We start from the raw sequence: 27,932 nt of genomic DNA, 5'->3' as shown, positions 1-27,932 counted from the left end.
TTACTCAAAACAAACAAACATTAATCATTTTCGTGCAAATACACGACAGGACATATTCCAGTCATCATAGCATAGAGAAACTTTAAAGTCAGTTTGTGAGACAATGTAAAAGACTGCTGCCGCGCTTGTCACTGGCACTGAGTGCACAGCAGTGCTTAGAGTTTAATGCCGAAGCAGTATTCAACGAGTCACAATATTGATCTCATTGTCAGTTAATATCAATTAAACAATAAATGAAGGGATATTTTTACTGTATTTCGTTTTATTTGCATGTCAGTTCTGAAGTATGAAACATGGCAATGCCATGTAGATAAGCAATTACATGTGTATACCCCTAGCATTGATATGCTAGAAAGAGACATATTTGAGCACACGTATCTCTCTTATCCGGCCAAATTGATTATCCAGATGTTCGCAGGTCCCGACGTGGCCAGATAATAGAGGTCCTACTGTATGTAAATCCTAAGAAATGGAGATGCATGAGTAGTTGTCTCTATACAGACTATGCCTTGGGCAGATTTCCTCTTTGGATCAGATGCCTTTTTTTCTCTCTCCATAGAGGGCACTGTTTAATTTAAAGGTCTGTTTAATACAGTGTATCTACTGTACGACTCTTTGCTGACTGAATGACAAATACATTGTAAGTCAACCACAGTTATATGCCAGTCAGAATTCTTTATTCTTTTTCTACATGTTTTTTTTTTTTTTTCTTGTTTCAGCTTCAATCAACTTCAACTTTCTTTGTCTCTGGTAACTGTTCAATATCATCAGCTTTAAGAGCATAAACAGCACTGTGCTACTTCACTTATAAACTTAGTAGCTCTACAGTAGTTCTACACTGGGCTATGGATAATACAATGTAGGTCACAGAATACTTGTCTTTACAAACCACTGCTGAGGACAGCTACATCTGAGAATCTAATCGTTTTTCACATACAATATACATGTTCATGTAAGATCTTAGTTTGACCTTCATGTAGATAGAACAATCTGGGCCTCCATTGAGTGATTTGGGAGGTGACCATTTCACACATTAAAAAAAGACCCACTTACATGGGCAAAAACAAACAAACAAACAAATGTTTTTTTCTGCTCTGTCATTTACGATGGTAAAAAAAAAAAAAAACAGTTCATGCACTCACAAAACTTTAGGTTCTTTGCTACATGTACAGTGTACATGTGTATGTATCTTTGTTATGCCCTGTTTCTCATGGAGGGACAATTCATAATTCCCTAAAAGATACAAGGTGTACTAAAAATGAAAACCTAATGCTTGTGTGTAGAAAAATGGGAGCCAAATAATCTAGACTGGAATTGTACTGCATACGCCATATATTTAGCGAGTCTAAATTTTCACGAATAGGGACTTCCCGACAATTTAGCGAGTAGTTAAATTCGCGATCGTGGAGTTCGGTACTGAATGGAGAAATGGATACGCGTACGTCACATTCATATCAGCATTAGAGTTAATATTTTCGTGCGTCATTAATTTTGCAAATGGCAGCTGACTCGCGAAATTTGCAAAAATAAAAACCTTGCAAAATATTTGGCGTATACAGTGTGAGGCATACATAGTAACTGATGTGCGGCACACGAATATTCATCTTGAAGAGGGGGGGGGGGGAGGGGATAAATAAAAAAAAAAACAAACAAACACACAAAGAACAAAAAATGACCAAGATCTGACTTGAATGAACTTCACAAAACATACTGGATTAATGAGTATCTATTTTTGGACTTTTTGCAGAGTTTTTGAGCAGTTGCCTAGCAACTTTGGACAAAATTCTGGAATGTGAGAAAACCTGCATACGTTTTTGCTGCTAATTTAATCACCCTTTAAAGGAGAGATTGACACAAACCTTCTGTAACATTAACCCTTTGAAGACGAGTCCTGAGTATACTCGGGCAGGTGTCTATGGGATATGCGTGTTGCAGCAAAATTAGTCCGTCCTCAACGGGTTTAAAGTAGAGCACAAAAGCCAACTGACAAGGCCACACTACCTACAATGCACACTCAAGACCAGGAATTCCTGAAGTATGGACAAATGTTCTTCATTGCATGTCACTGCCGCCTCTCTTTCACTTGTGGTCCACTACTTCCCACAGGTTGGATAGGGTGAAGCCGTCCTTGAGCTTCTCGATGGCCAGGCCCAGCTCCTCCGAGTAGACTGGAGGTCTGTCTTTCTGCTTATCCCCATCGGCAAAGTAGGCCTGGGGGGAAAAGGACATGAAAGTAACAAAACAATTAGACCTCTAAACCTAATAGAACAGGTCCCCATTTCATAAAAGATGATAGGATAGCAACTCTTGCTGGAATGGCAACTTCCCATAGCAACAGCCAATCAAAAGCTGGATTCTTTTCGGTACTATGACCATTGCCATTTCAGCAAGAGTTGCTATCATATCAACGTTTTATGAAATGGGGCCCTGGTCTCTGGGGGGGGGGGGGAATGAAATTACATGTGTGCCATGCTAAGATTAGGCTGTCTGTTATGGGAGGCACTACTTTCACAATTTATTACTTTCTCAGATATATATCATAAAATCGTCTGTTGAGAATGAGAAGGGCATTAAGTTGTCTTGAACACTATGGGTTTAGTGACAACTTAACGCCCTTATCATTCTCAACCGACGAAATTTGTGACAATATAAATATCAGGTATGCAGCACACGTTGTAGAATTCAGAAGCACCAAACCCAAATGGATGGGATCCACGAGCGACTACAATGATGACAATACTGATGTCGCTGATGATAATAATGACAAAAAAAAAATCCATAGCACTGTATTTTGGTGATTATCAACTGCTATCAATACTGGCTGTAATTTGTTTATAAGCATTCCAACAGGCCTGTTATGTGAACATTATATAAATAAAAACTCTCAGTCTAGAAACAAAGCAACACGTACAGCAAAGGCATCAGACTGTTCGTCATCGTCGACAATGTCAATGTCGTCCTGCACGTTCTCCACAACCAACTCGTCCATGGTCTGCGGGACGTCATCGACCTCGAACTCCACGCCCAGGATGGGGTTGCTGCTGTAGACACGGTGCAGCGACTGAATCTCTTTCACCACTTCTTGGAGCTTCTCAGCCGGGTCGATCCTGAAGCCGAGCACGTAACCTCCGCTCTGAAGGGAACGTTTGTGTGTAGAGGGGAACTTTAAAATGACACACTGTATAATTATGCCATATATTTCGTGAGGGTTTTATTTTCCCAATCTTCACTCTGAGGAGAAGGAATATTTGCATGCATAAAGGAAGGCATAGTTGCAAGTGTGCTTTGTTAAATGGGGCACTATAAAATGATATATAATACTAACACTTGCAGTGCAATGGTACTTCAAATTCATATAGTTATAAGCAGTCACAAACTACAAAAAAAAAAGTCTGACAAACATAGAGGTTCGAGTTTCATCGGCATTGGCCGATATACAAATTGTATGGTGCCGACTTTTTGCTCACAGAAGTTGTGTGAATGGACAACATTGATAATGTATCTGCAAATGAGTGAATCTATCTCAGCTTGTATACTCTGTTTCTGGTCCACAATTTTATCAGACTTCTTCCATGTTCAATTCACTTATTGGAATATGAAGTCAGTTAAGATATTGAAAACCTCATCAAACCATCCACCAAAGTACATTTTGTATGTTATTAGATAATTCTTTCATATGTACTTAACAAATTATATCACACCAAACATCTAAGATGGTCATTTCGGTGTAACAACAATGCATTTTAACCTACTGATCCCTATATATTGTAATCACACATAGACAAAGCATGGCTCATCCAGAATCTGCAAGGAAAGGAATAACCTGACTAATCGACCATCATTCTGTAACTGTCCCATGTGCACATATTTCACTGGTTATGTAAGGTATTATTTCCACTGTGTGCAAGTTATGCTTTACATATGAAGCTTCAATTTTGGTCCATTTACATCATAAAAGCATGACACAGGCTAGCCCCTCATTCACCGGACATCATTATTTTTTTTTAAATTGCTCACTCCTTCCAACCTGCCCCCTCCCAAGTTAATTAAGATATTTCATCTACTACAAACCTGAACAGATGATTCCACAACCAGAGCCAGGCCAAACTTTGAATCCCTAATTTTCACAGATCTCTGGAAATAGTAGGAATGAAATTAAATGAAACATTATACATGTCCCTATCAAATTTAAAATGAGCATATCCTGTACATATTCTGTAAATTCAATACAAGTCTGTGTTGAGCTTAACAAGGCATATCAGATTGATCAAACATAATCTTTACATGGCGTAATGGAAGATATTAATGTCTTCAATAGAAGGGTATTAAGTAACTTTATTTTATCAGTACATGAGCCCTTTGACATAACTTTAATTTCATCATTACGCTTATCATTGTTCAGCAGTTAATAAAACTGTATGCCTATTTTAAAGAAAGTTAAACTGAAAATGATTAGCAAAATACAGTGTTTGTCAATACAAGCATATTTCACTTATTTCCTTTCATGATGACTAATCTGAATATCAGATGCATTAATGGTGAGAGCCTTAAAGTGGAATGGGGAGCTGCGAGTATCAGTATGTTTCATTTATCTTTCGTAAATATTCATGTGTTACATGTACACATTACACAAAATTATCTGCAAGTGGTCTGAATGCTATTTGAATGGCTTGGCAAGTTCAGTACAGCAATGCACATTGTTACGAAAGGATAAATAGGAAAAATATGGTCTACTAAAATTCCACACTGGCTACTATACAGCTCACTACAAATCTATTCTCTCTTTCTTTCTTCTTTTGGAGCAAATATCCTTCTATTTCTTACTAAAGTATCAGAGTAATGTCGACGGCATCTACAGGTCAATGCAAATGAAGCTATATATACTATTGTGTTTTTATTGCCTCACCATCTGAAGGTATGGAACACTGACATTGAAGGCTTCGTTCATGACTGCATGCCACACAAGTCGCACGTTGGTGATGTAAAATGTACCCAGATTTCCCTGCGTAGCAAAAAAAAAAAAAATATGAGGAGTAAATAGAAAGATTAATGATAACAAATACGCAAACACATACTATAAATGTATGAATGAACAAATGAACAAACAAATGAAAAAGGGAATGAATGTATGGATACATTCACTGAATGTTTGATCCTGATCTAGTACACGTCTAATAGCCTAACAGAAGAAGCATTTTTTAAGTTGTTTCACTAAATAAAACATGACTTTAAGACTAGAAATGTCGCTATGGCGACTGATGCATCCGCCATAATGCATGATTCTCCAAATAGATGTATAGTACAATGTCTTCACAATGTGTGATGACAGTTTCACATAACTGGCAAAATATTGAAATGACAGGTTTGTCAGAAATATCTTGAATGTTCACTTTCCTTGAATTGGGTGTGCTATGATTGTCTAAGAGTGCAGGTACACATATTTAGGGAATTGAGAATTTTTACTTGACTTCTGATGGACCCTTTTACAAGTTTATGCATTGAGTAATTTCCAAGGTATGAAGAAAGAGTGTAATTACAGTACAAAATAGATTATTTGGGGGGCATTGAAACCTGGCCTTTGACCCTTAACCTTTGACCTTCTGGCTGGAAATTTCCCGGAGAATCTCCATTAGGTAATGCATGTATATATTAAGTTTTTAAACTAATAATGCAAGCATTGAATATACTAGTATATGAGGGAAATAGTAAAATTTTGAGGAGTTGATACTTTGACCCCGTGACTATTGACCCATGACCCCTAAATTCCCTAGATAATCCCTGCCAGTCAGTACATGCGTATGTACCAAGTTCCATGAAGATACATTGAACCATTAACAAGAAAAGTGATATTGCAACATTTTCACCTAACCTTTGACCTTTTGCCCTTTGACCTTATGACATGAAACTCTCTCTGGAGAATCTTTATGCAGTAGTACATGTCTACACTAAGTTTCAAGAAAATACCTTTGGGCATTGCATAGATATGGGGGAAATAGCAACATTTTTAGCATTTGACCTTGACATTTTGACCTTTGACCTCTTGCCAATGTCCCTAAAATCTACTCAACTAATTGTCCCATCATACATCATCCTTGGACCAAGTTTGGTGAAAGCTGCTTCATCCAGTTTTGAGTTATCACATAAAGAGATAAATTTTAGGATTTGACCTTGATCTTTGACCTTTGACCTCTGTCCGATTTCACTAAAAAAACTAATCAAGTAATTGCCCCATCATACATCATCCTCTGACAAAGTTTGGTGAAATCTGCTTGATCCAGTCTTGAGTTATCGCATAAACGGATACAATTTCATGATTTGACCTTGACCTTTGACCTTTGACCTTGGGCCGATTTCACCCAAAATCTAATCAAGTAATTGCCCCATCATACTTTATACTTGGACCAAGTTTGGTAAAATTTCAGTCAATATCACTCAAGTTATCGCGTAAACGAAAGCGGACGGACGTACGTACGGACGTACAGACGTACGGACGTACATATGGACGGACGGACAACCCGTAAACATAATGCCTCCGGCACCACTTCATGGCGGAGGCATAAAAAGATTTGCCATGTCATAAAAATCACCAGACATAGTTGCAACAAAATTTTCATAACGGTTCATATGTAAACATTGCATATGCATGGCATTTCCCTTCATCTAGTTTTTGTAAAAATTCAGGAAAAACTATTCTTTCATTACCTACAGCAAAATTTGTTAATGTAACTTTAGCAAGTGATGCAGATAGTACAATGCAAGCATACATGTCCCAGGTACTTAAAACCACTTTGCTTCATGCCCCTTTGTTTAATGCTTAACTGTTTAAACTTGTTCAATCTGTATACAATTAACCCCAAAAAGACTGGGCTATTTTGATGCCTCGTAGGACTGGGGGGATCATTGGGCCCCCCCCCCCCCCCAAGATCTCGGCCGTTGACCGCGTGATCGCAAGGAAAATTGGCACGCATATCACCCACAAGGTAATCTATAAAGCTGAATAGGTAATGACTTCACAATTATTCAAATTTATTTCCAATGAATTAATTATGCTAATTTATGCATGAAATACAAAAAATTGCTGTAAATCTGTAATTAAAGGTCCAAAACTGCTTTTTTTGGTCAAGGTACTCTTTGTAGGATTCTTATCGAATGTACATAAAAAAACCGGCGGTATCAATTTTTTTCCTATGTATTTTATTGTTTTTTAAATTTTTTATGTATTTCTTTGTTTTTGACTTTTTGTTTTTTATTGTTTTTTTTTCAATGGAAATCATCGGCGACATTATTCCGATCATAAAAAACATGAAATTAATTGATTTTGATCTGTAAAAGTAAGAATAATGATACATTTATGAATTTTGTTCAGAAACAGAATTTGCATTGGATTTGTACATGAATCACATTTTTTGAGCAATTTAGGGTCTGACATGCACATACAAAATATTGCGTAACTTCAGAACCACGTACCCGGGCTTCGCGAATTTGGTCTCAAAAGTTGCGCAAGACTTAAAAGAAAAAAGTCATAAAACGTCGCGGTGCAAGACTTTTATGTTACAGATTCATCGCAAAAAATGTCAAACCCCCCCCCCCCCCCAGTCTTTTTAGGGTTAAAGAGTTGCTGATAGAGCACTGGTGGCTACCATATGATGTTACCGAAATTTCAAAATCTCATAATGCAAAGCTAAATGCTCATTTAACTTTTTGTCACTGTTCGCTGTATATCTAGTACTGCAGTTTGTTGTGGGATGGAAAGTACACAGGAATTAATTAATCTTAATATGGCAAAAGAAGAAAATAGAAGAAACAGAAAGGAAAACAGAGAGGAGAAAAAAAAAATAAAAAGCTCCAGTACCTGATCACTAGAAAGATTCCAAACACCTTGCACTTTATCGTACACCTGTTCCAGTGGTAACATGCGGAGTTGCTTGTTGCTGATTATGGCACCGCGCAGCTTGAGATCCCGGTAAAGTTTGGATGTTTCATAGGCTCTGGATTGATACACACCGATGACAACCATGGGAAAACATACACATTCAGAGCAAAACGGTGCAAATGTACCGGTAGTAGAATAGCAGCCCAACCAATTAAAGCCATAACCTTTCAGTCCATACATACATTCAACAGTGCATGCTTTGTTACCAAGAGATTGTGATAAAGTTGCAGAACATGAACTTTCTTATTTTGATAATCAAACTTTCTAAACTAAGCTTTACATCTGCTTATGATTTGTCCCATTTCATTCACAACAACCCACCTCAAAGCATGCAACCAAAGGAATAAAGTCGAGAATCTAAGCTTCAAAGTTTTGATGGAATTAGGCAAGCAGGATGGAAGGCATTATAGATCAATTCTGAGTACCATGTCACCATGCTTCAGAAGGACAAAAAAGTGTACTTGTCCACCTCTGCACCCAAGGAACTCAATTACATAAAACTTGCCATTCTGTTTGTTTTCTATCATTTTCCCTTTGTGTCACCTTGGGTATCAATATTCTTAATCCTTTGTCCAGGAAAATTTTCAGGATTCATACAAGACAAGCATACATACATGTATAAAGAGCACATGACAATACATACAGCTTCTGCTGTGTAGTTAAATGAAACTACACGATAGCTCTAGTTATTCACATGTCATGAATGCATTCTGGTATATTAGAGATCATACACCATCCGTCAAAACATGAAATGGAAATTGATGTGTGTTACGTCACATTTCACACTTTTGTCTACATAAAATGCTTAGTGTCTGATAAAAAAAAGTGGGATAATCATGTAAAGACATAACATGGTACATAAATTTCAGTGAATGCACTACCTGTGGACTGAAATGACGGTTGTGAATAGTCTTGGGGAGCCAGGCACTAGGTTGGTGAAGATGAATTCAAATCTTGTGTTGTTACACTTGGTGAGAAGGTACAGTGCTTCTGTAGGCCCTCGTAATTTCTATATTATGAACAAAATGATATACACAAGCAAACAAAAACCAGACATACAATCAATCAAGTATCAGATGTACCATAGATATAAACAACTGCATAAAGAGAAAAAGGTGTATGAATGCTAAAAGAAAGTGATTCAGTCAACAAATGTAAAAAAGAATATGTATTGTAAAAAAAAAAAAGAAAGAAAGAAAGAAAGAAAAACACCTCAATAATCAATTCAGGAAATGCATTAAATATGAAACACATCACTATAAAGCATGGCACTTAGGAGGGCACAGTGCCATACATGTATTACAATTGCATGCAAAGCATGGCAATACAGGGATGACATACAAATCTGGAAAGGAGATATGTATATTTTCCATAACTGTACCCCCCCCCCCCCACACACACACACAAACATACAATGTATAGAAAGGGCATTTGCTTGTGCTTCAAGGCTAAAGGGTAAATCCTATTAAAACATATGGCACAAATGGTGCATCTCAGAACATTATCTTACCGAGCTTGCTGTCCTGACGGTGATGTTTATGATGCAATTCAGTCCCACAGCTGTAAGAACCAGAATGAGAAATACAGGGGTGTCTTTTACCACACAGCCGAGAACTACACTGTAGCTTAAATCTTACTGGGAAATGAACACAGCAATCACAGTTTACTGATAACCCTACACTAAATCCACTTTACAAGACCGATTGTGCTACAACACAAATTTCCCATAGACACCTGCCCGAGCATACTCGGGACTCGTCCTCAATGGGTTATTAAACAGTCCAATTCAAGCCATAAGTGCAGGAATTGATAAAAGACACTGACATGGAAAGAGTTATATGTACAGTGTATTACATAAATTTGTAAGATAAGCATTGCATGTGTAGTATGAAATGCACTTCTGACATATGAACAGACCCAACACAAGAAGAATGTAGGACCCCCCCCCCCCCCATCACAGTTATTGATTGGCATTGTTGCAGTCCAGAAACGTACTGTAGATTCAGAATAGCACAAATATTCTACGATTTTCACACCAATCTTTGAACCAAATGATGCATTTCAACAGAGAAATAAATGTGACAATTATGACACTAATGGTAGGCTCCTGATGATGTAATAACATGCATGCTATTATAGATCTGTATTACACTGCCACTACAGCTAGTGACATGGACGGTAATAACAATAGCAGCAATAGTAGCAGGAGTAACAACAACAATAGAAGTAATAATAATAACAATAATAAAAATAATAATAATAATAACATAGCAGGAACTATTACTAAGTAACTACCACTACTACTACATGTACTACTACTACTATTACCACCACCACCACTACTACTACTACTACTAACTACTACTACAACTACTACTACTACTACTACTACTACTCGATTACTACTACTTCAACTACTATTACTACTACTTCAACTACTATTACTACTACTTATAATGATAATAATGAAGACATGAAAAATGAGGAACTTACACAGATTGACCCTTGGTAGAGATGTAGAATGCCAAATGACCCTCAGGTTTGTGACCAGCAAACGACCTACATGTAAAGTGGTACCAGAAAAGTAGCATTCCTTTCTTATAATGACATAAAGGAGAACAATTCAAAACAAATAGCCACCATTTCAACACAACAGTGACCCTACAGTGTAGATGAAAACTGAGGATGTGAAATATGCTATCCTCACAGCTTTCATTATGCACTGAAACACTTCCAATGTAATTTTGGTATGTGTAAATATAATCCTAGGCCACTTGTATCTGTATATTGGACACAGAAAAGAATCTACACAATGATGAAGATGTATGCTTAAATCACTATTGGGAACACATGCTTGCAGAGTCCTCACTGTACTAAATACAGATGGCTGTTAGAAGGATGCCTTTACTTGGTAAATAAAGTGAACATTCCATTGCAGGCAAAAGTAATTTACAGCAGCTTATATACAAGAAGTGCCCCACATAATGCAGTTGTGTATGTGTAGTCTCATTTCAAGTCACTCACCTCTGTCTCCATTGTTACCCTTTGTGTCCTCAATGGACTCAAGCTTGTCTATGACAGCCTCACCTGGTCTCATGTTCATTTGACTAGAGAGAAGTTTAATACCATGAAAGAAAACAAGTGAAAGACAAAGGCTCTAAAAGTTGTAGGTTGGTATACAATATGAGTGAGCACTGTTAATTCTCCCTGCTGTTTTCTCTGGGTTGTTTTTGTTTTTGTTTTTGTTTTTGTTTTGTACTTTATTTAATATACTGTAAAACAAGGAATGTTCGCGTGCATTTTAATTTCGCGAATTTGCGAAATTAAAATGCACGCGAAAGCTCGTGTCTACACTTATAAAGATTGAATGCCAGTGGCAGTTCGCGAAAATTTCATGCCGCAAAAAATGCAGTCGACTCCAATTTGCGAAAAATTCATGCCACGAATATATCGTGTTTTACAGTACACTGCATCAGGATATAATTGCTTTCTCTAGTCTTGACTTATAGACTTTAGAATTCATGGCTGATGGTTAATGTAACAATCATACAAGGCATCTACAAGTAAATACCACAAGAAAAGTGAGAGATGATGTGAAGAATCCCAGTGCTATGACTATTGAAGTCAATCTTATACAGTTAAACCTCTCTTATCCGGCCTCCCTTTATCCGGATCTCTCTATTATACGGACGCAATCTCGCCGTGATTTTTTTATTATTATTTTTTTTTAATAATTACGGGAGGAAAGGGGGATTCCCAACTCCTTGAGAACTCCTACACAAGAATTACATATTACTTCCAACATTAACATACACCTCTATTTTGGGGTCTGTTACTGAGTGTAACAATGGAAAGGTTGCAGGATACACATTTAACATGTGGTACTACAATGGGCTACATCAGTACATGTGTATGTATATGTACATGTATACAGCACTGAGTCTCCCGTATCCGGCCAAATCCCTTATCCGGATGAGCCCCCGTCCCGACTTGTCCGGATACGAGAGGTTCAACTGTATCTTACATACTACATCCCTATCCTTGTTAAAACATGAACTGCACAATTTCCTACTATTAAAGTATATGTACTAGGATTATCAATCCATCTCACTTCTACATTTCATCACTTTATCAAATTCTTTTTCTCTTTTTTTTTTTTGCCAATGCCGGCACATAATGCACAAAGATTTGATTGATAACACACACAAAAAATAAAATAAATAAATAAATAATCTGTATGCCACTTGCAGATATCAGTTGTCCTTGAGACTAAATTTACTTTGCCTTCACTCAAAGAAGCGGGGTATTAGAAATTTTTATATATTTCTTTTCATCTTTTTTTTTTTTAACATCTATATGATAAAACTATAAAACTTCTTGTCTCCTACCTCATGATGTGGCATTTACAATATCTATTAAGTGACATGTTTTTCCTTTTTTTTTTTTAGGTGGAACTGACTTCATAGAGGGCGCCCTTTGTTCACTCACGTTGGATTGATGTCAAAGCGCACATCCCTGTCCTCCCACAGGGCATCGTAGACTGAAGAGCTCATCTTAAAATGAATAAATTACTGTTGAGAGAAAGAGAGCAAAATCCAAAAATGCTGTTGGCCTCATCATACATTTGACATACATGGACATGCATGTTGTCATATTCTATTAATTGCAATATACGCATAATTTTTCATAATCTTTATATAAAGGCAACAAGCCAATGTGTTTCAGTATATGTGACCATGCGTCACAGAACCAACAAAAAGTCGCACCCCTTGATTTTACGCGAGGACTAAAAAAAAGGTGAAACGGGTCAACCAAGTAAATTTTTAGTTTTCCATACTTTCTGAAAGAGCTACTCTTCTTGTACATTATTCTCGAGTTTGGAATCATAAAATGAATGGGAAAGTGGGTTTTCAGCAGTTTTTCTACAACCCTTTTTTGGTAGAGTAGTGTGATCAGGTATTTTTAGAGGCCCCTTTTCATTTCATGAAAATCCTTTGCACACTCTTCACTTTCAACTCTGATAGCTTTTGAAAGGATAATCCTAACTGCTTTGAAAGTGCTGATAGTGTGCCTAATTTCAACTTAATTTGATAATCCCTTCATTGTTGTTGCTACAGTGGTTTACATCCTGTTTTTTGTCCTATTCATCACGCAGGTAGCATGGCTTGGTAAAAGATTTAGAATTGAATAGACCCTGTACTTCAGAGCCTCTTTTCTCAGTTCATACTTGTGTGTGCTTTCACAATGTATTCACAATGTTGTGCAACATTGAAAATACCCTCGAGTGCGCTGCATAAAGGGCTCCACTAACGCCCTCTCACCTGTGCATTATTAAAATGTATAAACTTTACTGCAAGTCTACTATAACTCATCGACCATCTATTTTTAGATTGACCACCTTTGCGCAAAGGCTTTCTTGCCTACAAAATACATAGTAGTTTTTTTTTTTTTTTTTTTTTTTGTTTGTTTGTGTTTTTTTTTTTAACTTTTACAGCTCTCCTCCATAGGAGGCATTCCATGAAGCCAGATGTAGAATGTAGGGTAGGGCCACTAGGGGCCTACACTGTAGGTCTAGTCTCCGTGGAATACATGTATATCCTTAACAACAAGATACAGACTGATCTTTCGGTCAAATTCAAACATAGGCCTTGCTTGCAACAAATCAACAGAAATGAGGGAACACATAAATAACCATAACCAGACTGTCCCGAGGAAACAGGAGGAAAAGAATTGAAGAAAATCCTCATAAGTTAATCACTATTAATACACTGTATACAGTTCTAACGTTGGGCCTAATCAATTGATGTTAAAGGTAGGGAATCCCATTTGCATGCCTTAAATGAAGAGTTGTATAAATACAGTGGTATGTTGAAGAGAGTATCATTTTAGAAACTCCCATAAAGTATTGAAAGTGGAAGGTAACATTTAGTACATTTTTATTGACCGGTAGATTTTGAATTTATTTTTTTTCGGGGCTCACCGTAAATTCCAGTTCATTACTAGGCTACCTTTGCAGACCCATGCACTGCATGTGTGTCCATCATGTATATTTTGTGAAGAAAGTTCATCAAAACTTACAAACATTTCTATGGTGAGATATACATTCTTGCCACACACTCTATATGTTATTACATCAGCTCTTATACTTTTAGATTTGTGTTTATAGATAAAAAGATACAGAAGACTGCAACAAAAAGGCGTAAGTGTGGCTGACACACAGAACTACCGAGAAGTTGAGTTTTGTGCATTATTCAAATTGTAGATAACTGTTGACTTCCAAATTTCTCAGCAGTGGCCTATAAGTCCCCTGAGGTTCATATTTAATGTTTTGCTGCATTTTTGGAGGTCTGTAAAAGGTATCCCCTACCTTTAACACGTCTTTGCCATTCACTAGCAGTGACTAGGCAAGTGTACATCTACAGTGTACGTGTTTTTATCAATAGAAATCTAGAGAACAGGCGGTCAGTCAAAATGATGTGCTAACACCAACGGCAACGACCCAACGCACAGTAAAAAATGTCACTTGCGTTTCATAGTCGCCGAGAATTCCGCACGTACGATGCGAGTCAACTGTCCAGTCTGTAATCTGAATCCGGGATATGAATCTGCGCGACTGCGGTATTTTCTGCCATGCGTTGCATTAACAGTGAAAGTGAAACCGAGGAATATTTTCTAAGAATCGACCAGTTATAGATGAATTAGAATCTACAACTCGGGCATATGATTCATGAAGGCATTTAATTAAAAAGCGGTCGATGAGTAGATTTCTAGTTAGACCCTAGCCTGACCAGACTGCTGTGCAAACAGCAGTCTGACATGTACTAGTGTTTAAACGTTGTAAACGACCGTCGCTTTTGATGGCAAGACCACAAAAATGTCTTTTATTTTGTTTTATTTTAACAGTAATACCACCCACCTATATCGTATTTTGCTGATGGTTGAGTTGAATTTGGTGTTTTGTTGGTATCCAAATCTTATTGTTGAATTTTTCAGAGTAGATTGTGCGATGATTCACAAAATCAACGAACTACCACGAACGCTCGTGCGTTTCTTGTGTTACGTAAAGCTTGTCGTCTTCTACGTACATGTATTTCCGCGCGTGCTGCTCTCATGATTTGACGTCACTTCCGCTCCGACTAGCTCATCCACTTCCGCTCCAACTAGCTACGTTGTAGTATAGGAGAGTGATTGCTATTCAATAACACGCAGAAGATGAGGAGTGAAGCAATACGGACGCTTACACTACAGACCTGATTTTAAGGACGGATTTCGGTGGGTTTTTGACGTAATTAAAAAAAAAAAAAAATACGCATACCGATTATTGAATGATTATCACAGATTACGGGGATTCCTTATATTTTAGTTTTCCACGATTAATAAAGATATTCATGAAGGAAACGTACACCCACCGCTGAAAATAACGTCTGCGAAGGAGTACAGGTGCAGCCGCTGTCGCGCTAGGTCCACCTATACATGTAGTGGGCACAATACTAGCTAATACTAGATCTATTACATCTAACTGTTTATTGTTTCACTGTTGTTACTTATTATTGTGAGTATTAATTATTCGCTACGTAGGTCTACGTAGCCAAAAGGGTCTCTCTACTAGCCTTGGATGACTACGGCAATACACAGATACAAATTAATCGGACTAAGGGCCTATGCAAAATATTCCGCGTCTGTTTATTTTCGTTGTACGGGCATTTTGAGCATATCAAAGACAACAGAATTGTGGCATATTCATTCCACACGAACAAATTATTGAAAATAGTTCAGAATTACCTTGATTTGAAGTTGAATAAGGACGTAAAATAGTCGGAGAATACGGTTGCTCAGGGACGCGGAACGTCGTCAGTAACAAACCTTGCAGATTTTATATTGGCTACATACACAAACGTACACGTTCGATAGGGATGGTCCGAAAAAATGTGTGTTGATTATGCATTATTCTGTCGCTAGCTGGAGACATTCCTTTTCGGAAGATCAAGACGAATAAATTCGCCTTCCAAACATCGATTCTTCAAGAACACAGTACAACGGTCTTGTAGGCCCTTCAGTTGAACGTACACCTGGGACCGACAGCTCTGCCCTTGGACAACATAATAGTACATTGTACTGAGTATTCAGTTTTAGGGAGCTTCTAATGACAGAATTGAATGCCTTTTAACAGAATCGAGCATTGCCTATCGTTTCAAATTCTGCAAGTGTTATCTTTCACAGTATTGGTCAAAGACAAAATATCACAGTCAAATGGGAATGCAATGAGAAATCAAGACGTGAAACGTGACAGAAAGGAATATCAATGTGAACAAAGAAGGGTTCAGGGGCGGATCCAAGAATTCCGTAAAGGGGAGGCGCCTTTGCAAAATTAAAGGGGGTCGCACGCACCCCTCCCCCTTTTTATCTTTTTATTTCTTTTGTTTTAACAAAAAAAAAAAAAAATAAAGAGGGGGCGCGCGCCCTGTGCGTCCTCCTCTGGATCCGCCACTACTGGGGTTAGTTATCATTTTGATAGACAACAATAGATTCTTTCTGGTTATACAGGTAAATGCCATTAATAGACAATGTGCAAGGGTTTAGAAAAACAAACAAACAAACAAACAAACAAACAAATCCAAAAATACATCACCAAAGCATAAATGTATATTACTCCGGAGAAGAACTATGGTAGGCCTCCTGTGAAATAAAGAAGGAAACGTGTTTCACATGGATTCAAAGTGATAAGCCGAGAATGATTCAGGTGAACTCACAATGTTGCATGCCGAATTTACAAAGTGAAGGGAATTTTCTTACTTTGATGAAATCAAATACGAGACTCGTATCCATTAAACATACATTTTAAAGAGGAAATCCAGCCCAAAAATAAATAAACTTCAAAAGAAAAAGAAAAATATGCCATACAGAACCATACAATGACAAACATCTGATAAGAAATAATGAAGATGTGACATTTTAAAACTTCACAATTTTCGGGGAAAAAAATCTTTACCAGTCCCTATAGGAATATAAAAAAAAAGCGAGTTAATGATGTCATACCCTCACATTATTTTTTTTTTCAGGTATATGTTATACAATGTATATGAAATTCGGAAACTGATACAGGTAAAAGCATGCTCTTTATACCAAGATAAGGGCCTATCAGAGTAAACATTTTGTTCTTTTTTATTTTGGGTGGTTTTAAGGCAAGTTTTAGATTATCTATACACACAGGCTGAAATATGAGATTTTGTCATTTCTGTATATGAAATGAATAAGAAATTGTGAGAGCATGACAACATCAAGTTGCTCTTTTGATTATTATTCATAAGGACTGGTCAAGAAATGTTTTCAGTTAACCCCCCCCCCCCCCCAACAAAAAGCTGAAATTTCAAAATGTCATATCTTCCTTATGTTTTATCATTTTTTTTTTTGTCTTTTTTATCATCGATGGAATATTTTCTCTTTCTTTTGAAGTTTATTGATTTTTTGTGGATTTCGGCGGGAGCATGTTCATGGGCACGATAGCATACACATGGTATTGCTGGTTAAGACGGGTGTTTTGTGTTTTGTATGTGTGTGTGTGCGTGTGTGTGTGTGTGTGTGGTGTGGGTGTTTGTGTGTGTTAACATATTGGCAGGAATCTTGGGTTTACAAACTGCTTGACTTTTCGTATGTGGTTTCGTAAGGAAGGAAGCGCTAGTATGCTATTATTATAATGTTAATATCTTTTGCGTACTGCAGAAACTTTGTTACAACAGGAAGGGAACAATATGCACTGATTGACAACTTGGCCTTCATCGACACAAGCACCGATCATTGTTCAAGTTTTAGCCATGATGAAAACAAAATGGGCTTGCAAATATGTATGCCCTATATACCTATATACTCGGGTTGGATCCAACCCCGTGAGTATGTATGTCCATGATTTTTTTTTTATTTTTTTATCATGGCCACCTTTAAAATATTTAAAAAAAAAATGGTTCTTATCTACTTCAAAATGAAGGGCAATATTCCTTTGTCAATCAGTTGCGATAAAAACAACCCGACACAAGAATATTCATTAATTTGAAGAAGGGAAGAGTTTGCATTCCTTCTCAGTCTTTCGAGTCTACCTCTGCCCCCCCCCAGTCTCTCTCTCTCTCTCCCTCCCTCTTTTCTCTTATTGATCTCTCTACATCTGTCTGTCTGTACAGGGACCGGGGGGGGGGGATGAGGGCTCCAGCCCCCACCCCCACATGCACACATTTTGAGCTCTCAAAAAATATAACAACAACAAGATCACTAATCCCCTCCGAGAGTTCCGCCAAGATATTATCTCCATCAAAACGAGATGGGGGGGGGGGGGGGCACATTGTACGTTGACCCTTGACACCCCCCCCCCCCGGATAACTTTATGCGAGCAAGGAACTGTTTTAATTTTAAACACTCTATTGTGTGGATATGGAGGGAGGGTGTAATGGGTGGGCGTTTATTTTAATTTCGAATTGATTGTACTAGTATTCATTGTTCTCACTATGAAAATGATATATGATCATAATTGTTCATTTTATGCTATAACGTACATAGGGTCTACTAGTTAATGGCAAGCCTATATAATGGAATTAAGTTGGAGAGGTCTTAAAAGTGGTAGATTGTTCATTTTATGGGACAATAAATATAATAACAACAACAAAAATTTCCAAATTATTCTAGGCACAATGACACATTTATACAACCATTTTTAAAACCTTTGAATGCTTTTTTTTTAATCTCCCTCCATTTGAAAATTATCATAGAATCCACTGAGGTGGCAACGTTTGATTTTTTTTTTTTAAGTGAGTCACCACAATGACAAAATCAGTTTAACATGTCTAGCAGTGACATTGAGGATATCATGGAAGAATTCGATTTCTGTGGAGTCTGATCATTTCTTGGGAAGAAGAAAGAAAAATCTAGAAGAAACATTTAAACACACAGTCAAGATTATTCACTAACGGTCACGTAGGCCTGCACAATCTTCTAGACTGAGAAAGAAAAAAAAATACGAAGAAGAAAGGGGGAAAAAATAATATCGGGAGTATTGAGGCCCTAAACTATAATTGTCATAGCATCCAATCGAACGGTGAATGACGTACTTTAACTTGTAATGGACGTTTTCCTGGAAAGGGAGGATTAGTCAACGACGTGCGCAAATCCCAAATCCGTCGTGATGAGCGAGCGAACCTGAACGACGGACGGACACACAAAACACTTTCAAGCCAGTGAAACCTGTGAAAGGTGAACAAACTTTCAGTCGTCAATTTTCGAAACCCCCCCCCCCCCCTCTTTCCGGAGGGGAGGGGGAGTAAACACGTGTTATAAATACGCACACATTCCAAACAAAACAACACACACACACACACACACTACGGATGCCATCCAACCGCACACGATATCGATAGCAAGCAGTGGTCTAAAGAAAGAGATGACGTTTACGTTACATGCATTAGCGTATTGACCGATTCGGGTTCGTTGAGGGCAGCAGACATTTTACGGCACAGGGCGCAGCCATAGTGGGTGTATCAGCCGACCCCCCCTGCTCTCCCCCACCCCCGGGCAACATGTTTACACGCACTTGTGACAAAGGTTCGCGCATTAGCAATCATTCGCGCACTCAGTACGAGACGCCTATTGGCGAAAGCAGTTTTTCATTCTGCGCGCGTGCTAATATAGGGAGAGGGGTGGGGGAGTGCGGAGGGGGGGGTCGGCTGATACACCCACTATGGCTGCGCCCATGCCAAAAATACACATAGCGCGTCACAGAATCGGTCAATATCTCAGCGAGCAGCGGGTACCACATTTTGTCGTGCGTACAATTTCACTCGCGCTACGACTGGCTAGTCGATAGGCAAGGTTCTCCTACGAGCTATAAATGCTAGCCGCAAGTAAATGGAGGTACACTGTATCTGCTTTCTGTCCTAAATTCGCGCAGGAATTTTTAAAATCGCAGTTACTGTAAAACGATTTTTTTAAAAAGGAATATAGAGGTGCACAAACAGTTTTAGCAGTTCGTTACAGGAAAAGTTGTCCATTGTTTTTCAAGTGATTTAATCATCAAGTAGCATTGTGCGATCAAATTTTATCAGACGACATCGACAGTTCTCTCTGTAACGTTAGGACTATTCAACACGTTAGACGCGTGAAGGCTTGTTTTGGAGAATATATGATTTCACTGATCATCCGATCAGGCCCCTAGTGATCATTATAAACATTCGTAGCATTGCCTCTTCAATTGTAGATCTAACGTTTAGGTCTACAAACCTAAAATTTTTTTTTTTTTTTTTTTTCCTCCGGCCATTTGATCACTTCGCCCGTGTGGCTTGATGAGTAGCTGTGCCTGTAGTGTGGAGGATGGCAGAGGCATTTGATCGCTCGGTCAAGGAGTCTGGACAATTTAACGGTTAGTACAATTGATGATGATGATGATGATGATGATGGTGATGAGAAGGAGGAGGAGGAGGAGAGGAGGAAGATGATGAGAATGATGATAACACCAACAGTGACGAGGAGGAGAGGAGCTATAGGAATAGGATGAAAGGTGACAACGATGTCGATGAGAATGACAATTGTGAGTGATGACAGTGACAGTGACGATGATGATGATGATAATGATGAAAATGATGGTTGTGAATGATGACAATGACATTGAGGATGAGGAGGAGAATACGAGGAGGATGAAGATGAGGAGAGTGATGATTGTGAATAATGACAATGTCATTGACAGTGACGATGAGGAGGAGGATGAAGATGATGAGAATGATGATTGTGAATGACAATGACATTGACGATGATGAGGAGGATACGAGGAGGATGAAGATGAGAGTGATGATTGTGAATGATGACAATGACAGTGACGATGATGAGGATGAAGATGACGACGATGATGGGAATGATGATTGTGAATGTGATGATGGTGAGGAGGTACTAAGCTGTTATTTTGACATAGAACTCACTACAGATATTTTCGCAAATGAGGAGGTCAGAGACATTTTCGCGAGATGTCTTTTTGAATTGATACCGACGCTATGGTAAATTGCACTAAATATTCCCCTAACGTGTTAGGTGCATGGCAACAGTCTTTTGTGTTATTAAATTCACGATCCAACCGTGATTCGAGAAATTCACAAAAATTAATAAAATAAACCCTCACAAAATTTACAGCTTTACAGTATTATAGGGCCTAGATTATCTACTTGTACACTTGTGTCTGTGTAGGACAAAAATAGTCCATAGTGAGTGTGCTATAGAAATGGCTACTCGACAGAAGCCTTATTCTTACTGCCAATTGAAGCCATAGTATAGGATGTATATTCCAGAAGTTGGGATGTATGAACATACTACACTTTGTAGGCTGTAGGAATTATTGCATGTGTCCATCCTGTCAAACCTACAAAGTTCCATATCTGGCGACCCCTTTCACAAGCATGTTCCCCCAGAGACAGGTCAATTGTATGTGGGTCAGAGATTAAATGCATTTATTTGTAGGGGGCCTACATTGTATGCTGTAATTTGCCAAAGCTCAATTTGAATCTTTTATTTTACGTTGCCTTGTTACAGCGATATATGATTTTACATTATAAAAGCAAGATGGAGTTTTTGTTTTCATACATACACCATGTAGTATATTCAAAACTTAATACACTGACTGTACAGCTTGTATATGTGGATAAATCAGAAAACAATACTATGGTACAATTATGTCGAAGCAAGGGAATCAGATCAGAGAACTTCACCTCTATAGAAGATCATCATATCTCAGAAAAGTTCAAGTCACTCATTTTCTACTCAAAGATTCCTTTGAGTAGAAAAAGTCTGAACTGCAAGTACAGTGGATCCTGAACATACAGTTCCCATTACATGTTGTACAATGTATGTCACAGCTTTGATAAAGGAGGCAGTCGTGTGTCGGCTACGTCTTTCCATCAGTAATAGACAATTACACTTTGTGAGCCAAATCTGGTGTGTGGGGGAACTTTATGAGCAGTGCATAATGTACACTGTGGAACTGTTAAGAGAACTAATGAGTAGCTTGCCTTTGATTCACAGATCTTGCAGAAAGAAGATATTCTGCTCAAAATTATATTTCTTTCATTCCTACAAGAATTTATTGAAGCATTGAAGAACATTTTGGCACCCATAGAAGACATTGTTTGTTTTGTTTTGTTTTCATGAAAGTTTAGTTGTCTTTGCATTTTAAAGGCATTGGTTGTCTTGTTAGCCTCTTCTGCTGTAGATTTGTTTTTATGCCTCCGCCACGAAGTGGTGCCGGAGGCATTATGTTTTCGGGTTGTCCGTCCGTCCGCACGTACGTCCGTACGTACGTCCGTACGTCCGTCCGCTATCGTTTACGCGATAATATGAGTAATATTTACTGGAATTTTACCAAACTTGGTCCAAGTATGAAGTATGATGGGGCAATTATTTGATTAGATTTTGGGTGAAATCAGCTAAAGGTCAAAGGTCAAAGGTCAAGGTCAAATCATGAAATTGTATCCGTTTACGCGATAACTCAAGACTGCATCAAGCAAATTTCACCAAACTTTGTTGGAGGATGATGTATGATAAAACAATTACTTGATTAATTTTTCAGTGAAATCGGACAGAGGTCAAAGGTCAAAGATCAAGGTCAAATCCTAAAATGTATCTGTTTACGTGATAACTCAAAACTGGATGAAGCAGCTTTCACCAAACTTGGTCCAAGGATGATGTATGATGAGACAATTAGTTGAGTAGATTTTAGTGACATTGGCAAGAGGTCAAAGGTCAAAAGGTCAAGGTCAAATGCTACAAATGTTGCAATTTCCCCCATATCTATGCAATGCCCCAAAGGTATTTCCTTGAAACTTGGTGTGGACATGTACTACTGCATAAAGATTCTCCAGAGAGAGTTTCATGTCATAAGGTCAAAGGTCAAAAGGTCAAAGGTGAGGTGAAAATGTTGCAATATCACTTTTCTCGCAAATGGTTCACTGTATCTTCGTGGAACTTGGTAAATATGCATGTACTGACTGGCAGGGATTATCTAGGGAATTTAGGGGTCATGGGTCAATAGTCAGGGGTCAAAGGTCAAGGTCAACTCTTCAAAATTTTATTATGTCCCTCATATACTAGCATATGCAATGCTTGCATTATTAGTTTCAAAACTTAATACATGCATTACCTAATGGAGATTCTCCGGGAAATTTCCAGCCAGAAGGTCAAAGGTCAGAGGTTTAGGGTCAAAGGCCAGGTTTCAATCCCCCCCCCTCAAAAAAAAAAAAAAAAAAATATATATATATATATATATATATATATATATATAATTATATATATATTTTGTACCATCATTACACTCTTTCTTCATACTTTGGAAATTACTCAATGCATAAACTAATAAAAAGGTCCATCAGAATTCAAGTAAAAATTCTCAATTCCCCAAATATGTGTACCTGCACTCTTAAAAAAATTATAGCAAACCCAGATCAAGACATTTTTGACAGACCTGTCATTTCAATATTTTGCCAGTTATGTGAAACTGTCATGGATTACACATTGTGAAGACATTGTACTATACGCCTATTGGGAGAATCATGCATTATGGCGGAGGCATCAGTCGCCATAGCGACATTTCTAGTTCTTCATAAATTTGATAGAAAATGCAGTCACAGATTTTTGAACTGAGACCATTGACCAATGCACAACAAAGAATGTGAATCTTGAAAAAAAAAAATGAAGTATACAGTAAATATTAAAGGTAGGGGATACCTTTTACAGAACTCCCAAAATGCAGGGACTTGTTTAGGCCACTGCTTAGAAATTTGGAAGTCAACAGTTATCTACAATTTGAATAATGCACAAAACTCAACTACTCAGTAGTTCTGTGTGTCAGCCACACTTAAGCCTTTTTGTTGCAGTCTTCTGTATTTTTCATCTATAAACACAAATCTAAAAGTATAAGAGCTGATGTAATAACATATAGAGTGTGTGGCAAGAATGTGTGATAGAAATGTTTGTAAGTTTTGATGAACTTTATTCACAAAATATACATGATGGACACACATGCAGTGCATGGGTCTGCAAAGGTACATTGTAGCCTAGTAATGTACTGGAATTTACGGTGAGCCCCGAAAAGAATTCAATTCAAAATCTAACGGTCAATAAAAATGTACTAAATGTTACCTTCCACTTTCAATACTGTATGGGAGTTTCTAAAATGATACTCTCTTCAACATACCACAGTGTTTACACAACTCTTCATTTAAGGCATGCAAATGGGATTCTTAAGCTCTTATGATATTCTTTCTTTTTTCGTTTTTACTTTTTGGTAATGGACATTCCATAATGCTTGAGGCAAGTGTCAATATCCCTGTTAGCACCATGTGAACACAGGAATTGCTGTCATTGTTCAAACACATTGTGCATTGCTTTCCACGTGGCTGTGAAAGCGAAAGCACAGTTTTACGTGGGACTGTGACCAATATCCTCTTTCCTCAGTCCTACACCTAGCTAGAATTCCGGGATGCCCCCAGTGTATCAGTAATGGAGGAAGTGGATTGAAATTACATTTACATGTGTCTGGTTATAAATTCAGTCACACAGAAACCAGAAAGTGTGATCACATTTTATTAAAGTAAAGCCTGATGCATCAAATCTTTCTCTGGCAAGTTTTTATTTATCTGTTGTTTATAGATCATTCTTATTTTCATTTTCCAGCACATGTGCCCACAAACAAATGCCTCTAGGGTCCTACACAACTGTACGTGTAGTGAGTGCTCTGAACTTTTTATTTTCAACTGAAGAGTTTTTTTTTTTTTTTTGTGTGTGTGTATGTTTTTTACTCAATTTGTCTTTTTGAATTTGAAGGGTTTACAGTAGTACCAGTAAATGTGATTCTTCAGCTGGTACATCTGTTTAAGGCCAGCCCCCCCCCCCCCTACTCAAAAAAAGAAGATCAATCCTTGTATTCAAAAAATGATTTAGACTACACAGGATGCTCTCAGAAACTGTGAAATGGTTGATGATATGAGCAGTTAATGTCCATAGTGCATCGTTGTTTTGATATGTAGGCCTACAATGTACCTTTCTTTGATTAAGTAGGACATGTGTATGATGAGATGATTCAACAAATGAATATGTAGGCCTACAATCTATGTTATTTGCTTTATCTTTAAACATAGTTTTCTATGTGATATCATTTTTTTCCAGAGATGTGTACCGGTAATAAATTTGAACTGAATTGAATTGATTTGAATTGAACTTGCTGCTTTGCACTGTTTAATGGAGCTGCCATTACTCCTTCTTCAAATTATAGTGTATAGCCCATTACATGTATGATTCAATGAAATGGAATCCCCTCTCCCATGGTGTACAGGAAATGTGCAGTCAATGAAAAGTTTGTTGACCCACATTCTGAGGTGGAAGGTAGACCACCACAATGAAAGCATTCATGGGTGAGAGTGTGTTGACCTATGATTGAACTTACGGTAGCCCCATTGATCTACATCTGGCAGGGGCGACACTCCAGGATCTAGCATCTTTGAACTGCTGCAACTGATTCTCCATCTACAACTATTTGTACATGCACATGTGCTACAACTGTAGAGTGAATGATAAATATTCAATATCTGATTTGTTCCTGCATGAACACAATAGACAGATAGGCCTAATAATGTGTATGTATGCTACCATCTTGAAAATCTTGGCATGTGTACTAGTAGTATAGACCTAATCCATGTCTTTATATTGAAGGTCATTGCTGACAACCAGAATACCTTTTGTTTTTGTACAAGTTAACCTAGGGCACGGGTATTACTATTATAGCTGCAACTTTCAATACACACAAATTTAATTATAAGTCTTGATATTCTTGGAATATAATGCATGTGTGGGTGAAATAGCTTTTTGGTAGGTCATCAGCAGCTAGACTCATTATGTTTGTAAATATTTTATTAATGAATCCAAAAATTACAATATATGTGCCCTGTTGACTCATGCACAGTAGCTTTGTTTGATATTAAAGCTTCTCATAACCATTCAGCAATCCATCCAAATTTTACCTGAATACAAAGTCAATGAGCAAGCTCACTCAGGTGCAGCTACAATTGTAGGTGCCTCACTTCCACAGGAAGGCCATAGTAACACAAGAAGGATTATGTACAGGGATAAGGTAATCTCTATTCACTAACAATTTGTGACCAGACCTCTACAATATTGTGCCAGCTGGCTAAGATTAAAGAAAGTACCGCAATGTGCATGCCAATAGGTGAACAAATTCAAAGCAAGTGCTGCATAAGGCTTTAATATACAAACTTTGTAGGTACAGAAAGAGTGACACAGTGCAGGAATATTCATTGTGCATAAACTGTGTCCACGATAAATTACATTGTTTGTCATCTTGCATTATTGCAATGCAGCTGGACTCAAGCAGATATTTCCTGTCTTTCTGTCTCTGGGATGTTACTGATACAACATGTGGAAATGTGCTCTCGTACATGATACAGTTGTACCACTCCCAGCTTCATCACATGAAGAGAGAGAGGGGAAGAGAGAGAGGAGGTATAGAAAAATGTACGTGTACAAACAGTAGGTCACTCTTGAGGATAAAGGTCACTCACTCACACTGTGCAGTTCAGTGGAGTGTACTACAATTGTACAAAGCAGCATCCTGTTCATATTGCCTGAGTACTGTGTTTGTACAGATCCCTCATCACTTGCTTTGTACTGGAATGCGGAACTGCATCACAACCACCTTGTCCATGAGAAAGTTTGTTGACCTGAGTTGACTCACTGAGGTCATGTGGTGGTGGTGGTGGTAATGGGAAGGGGGGGGGGGGGGATGGGGAATGGGGGGATGGGGGGGGGGGGCACGTAGACTCTTCTCCAGTCTGTTGATGCAAATACTGTACCATGTACAGTATTTCATGACAGATGGGGAGGAAAGGGCAGGGAAGGGGATTGAGTGAGAAGATACAGCAAACGTGTAATTATTCTGTCCACTAGTGTGTTTTTTTGTTTTTTGTTTTTTTTTTTTTGATAGCTAGTATAATATGTTACATGTGTGATGGATAAAAGTAGACGTGCATTCTGATGCTGGAAATGTACCGTTATCATTGTGTTCTCCTTCGTTTTGGAGCAGGGACATTGGCAATTAAGTTTGTGATCAGCAGGGGATGAGTTGTGTTCAGTCTAGTGACATGTATGAACTACTGATGTATAGAATACATAGATGCCTAGTTGTGTATTCATGCGTTTGTGTGTGTGTGGGGGGGGGGGGGAGTCCACATGTCAGTGTAACGCAAACAGTGATAGAAAGCTAAAGTTATCGGCTTGTGGAGCATATGTGTAGGCTCTTATAGCTATTTTCAAATCTGTTTTACTTACGACTTATTGTTCTCTGCATTCATACATTACAGTATTTCTCTACTTTCACTATGATATCAGATTGTCATTGCTTGTTGCAGTGGAAATTTTGTGCATGACTCATGTGTATTAGTAACGGTGAATAATTTCCCTTTGTGAAATTGAATAGCTATTTTAGTTTCATGGATATATTTTGTACTACAATGTAAATAGTACACAATTCTGTGTTTAAATGAAAATTTCTGACACAAATGACATTTTGTTATTGCACTAGCAGTCTTACAAACGTATCCAAAATGCACAGCAAATTGCTTTGCAATACCGGAAAAATTATTCCCAGAGTAAAACAACTTGGGTGCAGGTTTCTTTTCTCTGTACTTTCAATACGCTATGGAAATACGCTAGCAGAGAGGCAAAAGTGGAGATCTGTAAATGACAAAGTTCCATATTTTCATGTCTGTTTGCATGATTTATGGTAGTCAAATATGCTCAGCAACCCATAACCCATAAAGGGATGAAGTACAGATGTGTACAGAACTACAATGTAGGTATCTGGAGGAGGTCATCAAACTTTAGTAGTACCAAGCTAAAATAGATTTTATTGCATAGATGTTGATTTTAAACACAGTGTGCTCATGTTACACCATCATGGACAGACCTTCCG

At 37.9% G+C, this 27,932-nt stretch overlaps 1 protein-coding gene across 1 annotated transcript; it reads right to left on the bottom strand.

The window, feature by feature from the left end:
- Nucleotides 1-271: 271 nt before the first annotated feature.
- On the bottom strand, nucleotides 272-15,788 carry LOC140243666 (BBSome complex member BBS5-like). The gene is made up of 11 exons (XM_072323330.1): nucleotides 15,716-15,788; nucleotides 12,422-12,504; nucleotides 10,958-11,040; nucleotides 10,427-10,492; nucleotides 9,444-9,493; nucleotides 8,815-8,942; nucleotides 7,853-7,988; nucleotides 4,907-5,002; nucleotides 4,072-4,134; nucleotides 2,912-3,133; nucleotides 272-2,211 (listed from the first exon to the last, which is right to left on the bottom strand). The coding sequence occupies exons 2-11, from the start codon at nucleotides 12,484-12,486 to the stop codon at nucleotides 2,080-2,082; spliced, it is 1,041 nt and encodes a 346-aa protein (XP_072179431.1). The 5' UTR covers nucleotides 12,487-12,504; nucleotides 15,716-15,788; the 3' UTR covers nucleotides 272-2,079.
- Between the last annotated feature and the right edge of the window lie 12,144 nt (nucleotides 15,789-27,932).

The sequence above is a fragment of the Diadema setosum genome, chromosome 20, assembly GCF_964275005.1.
Source record: "Diadema setosum chromosome 20, eeDiaSeto1, whole genome shotgun sequence".
Classification (NCBI taxonomy): Eukaryota; Metazoa; Echinodermata; class Echinoidea; order Diadematoida; family Diadematidae; genus Diadema; species Diadema setosum.
Note: the sequence above shows the minus strand (reverse complement) of the source record. Positions and strands in the feature narration are given on the sequence as shown.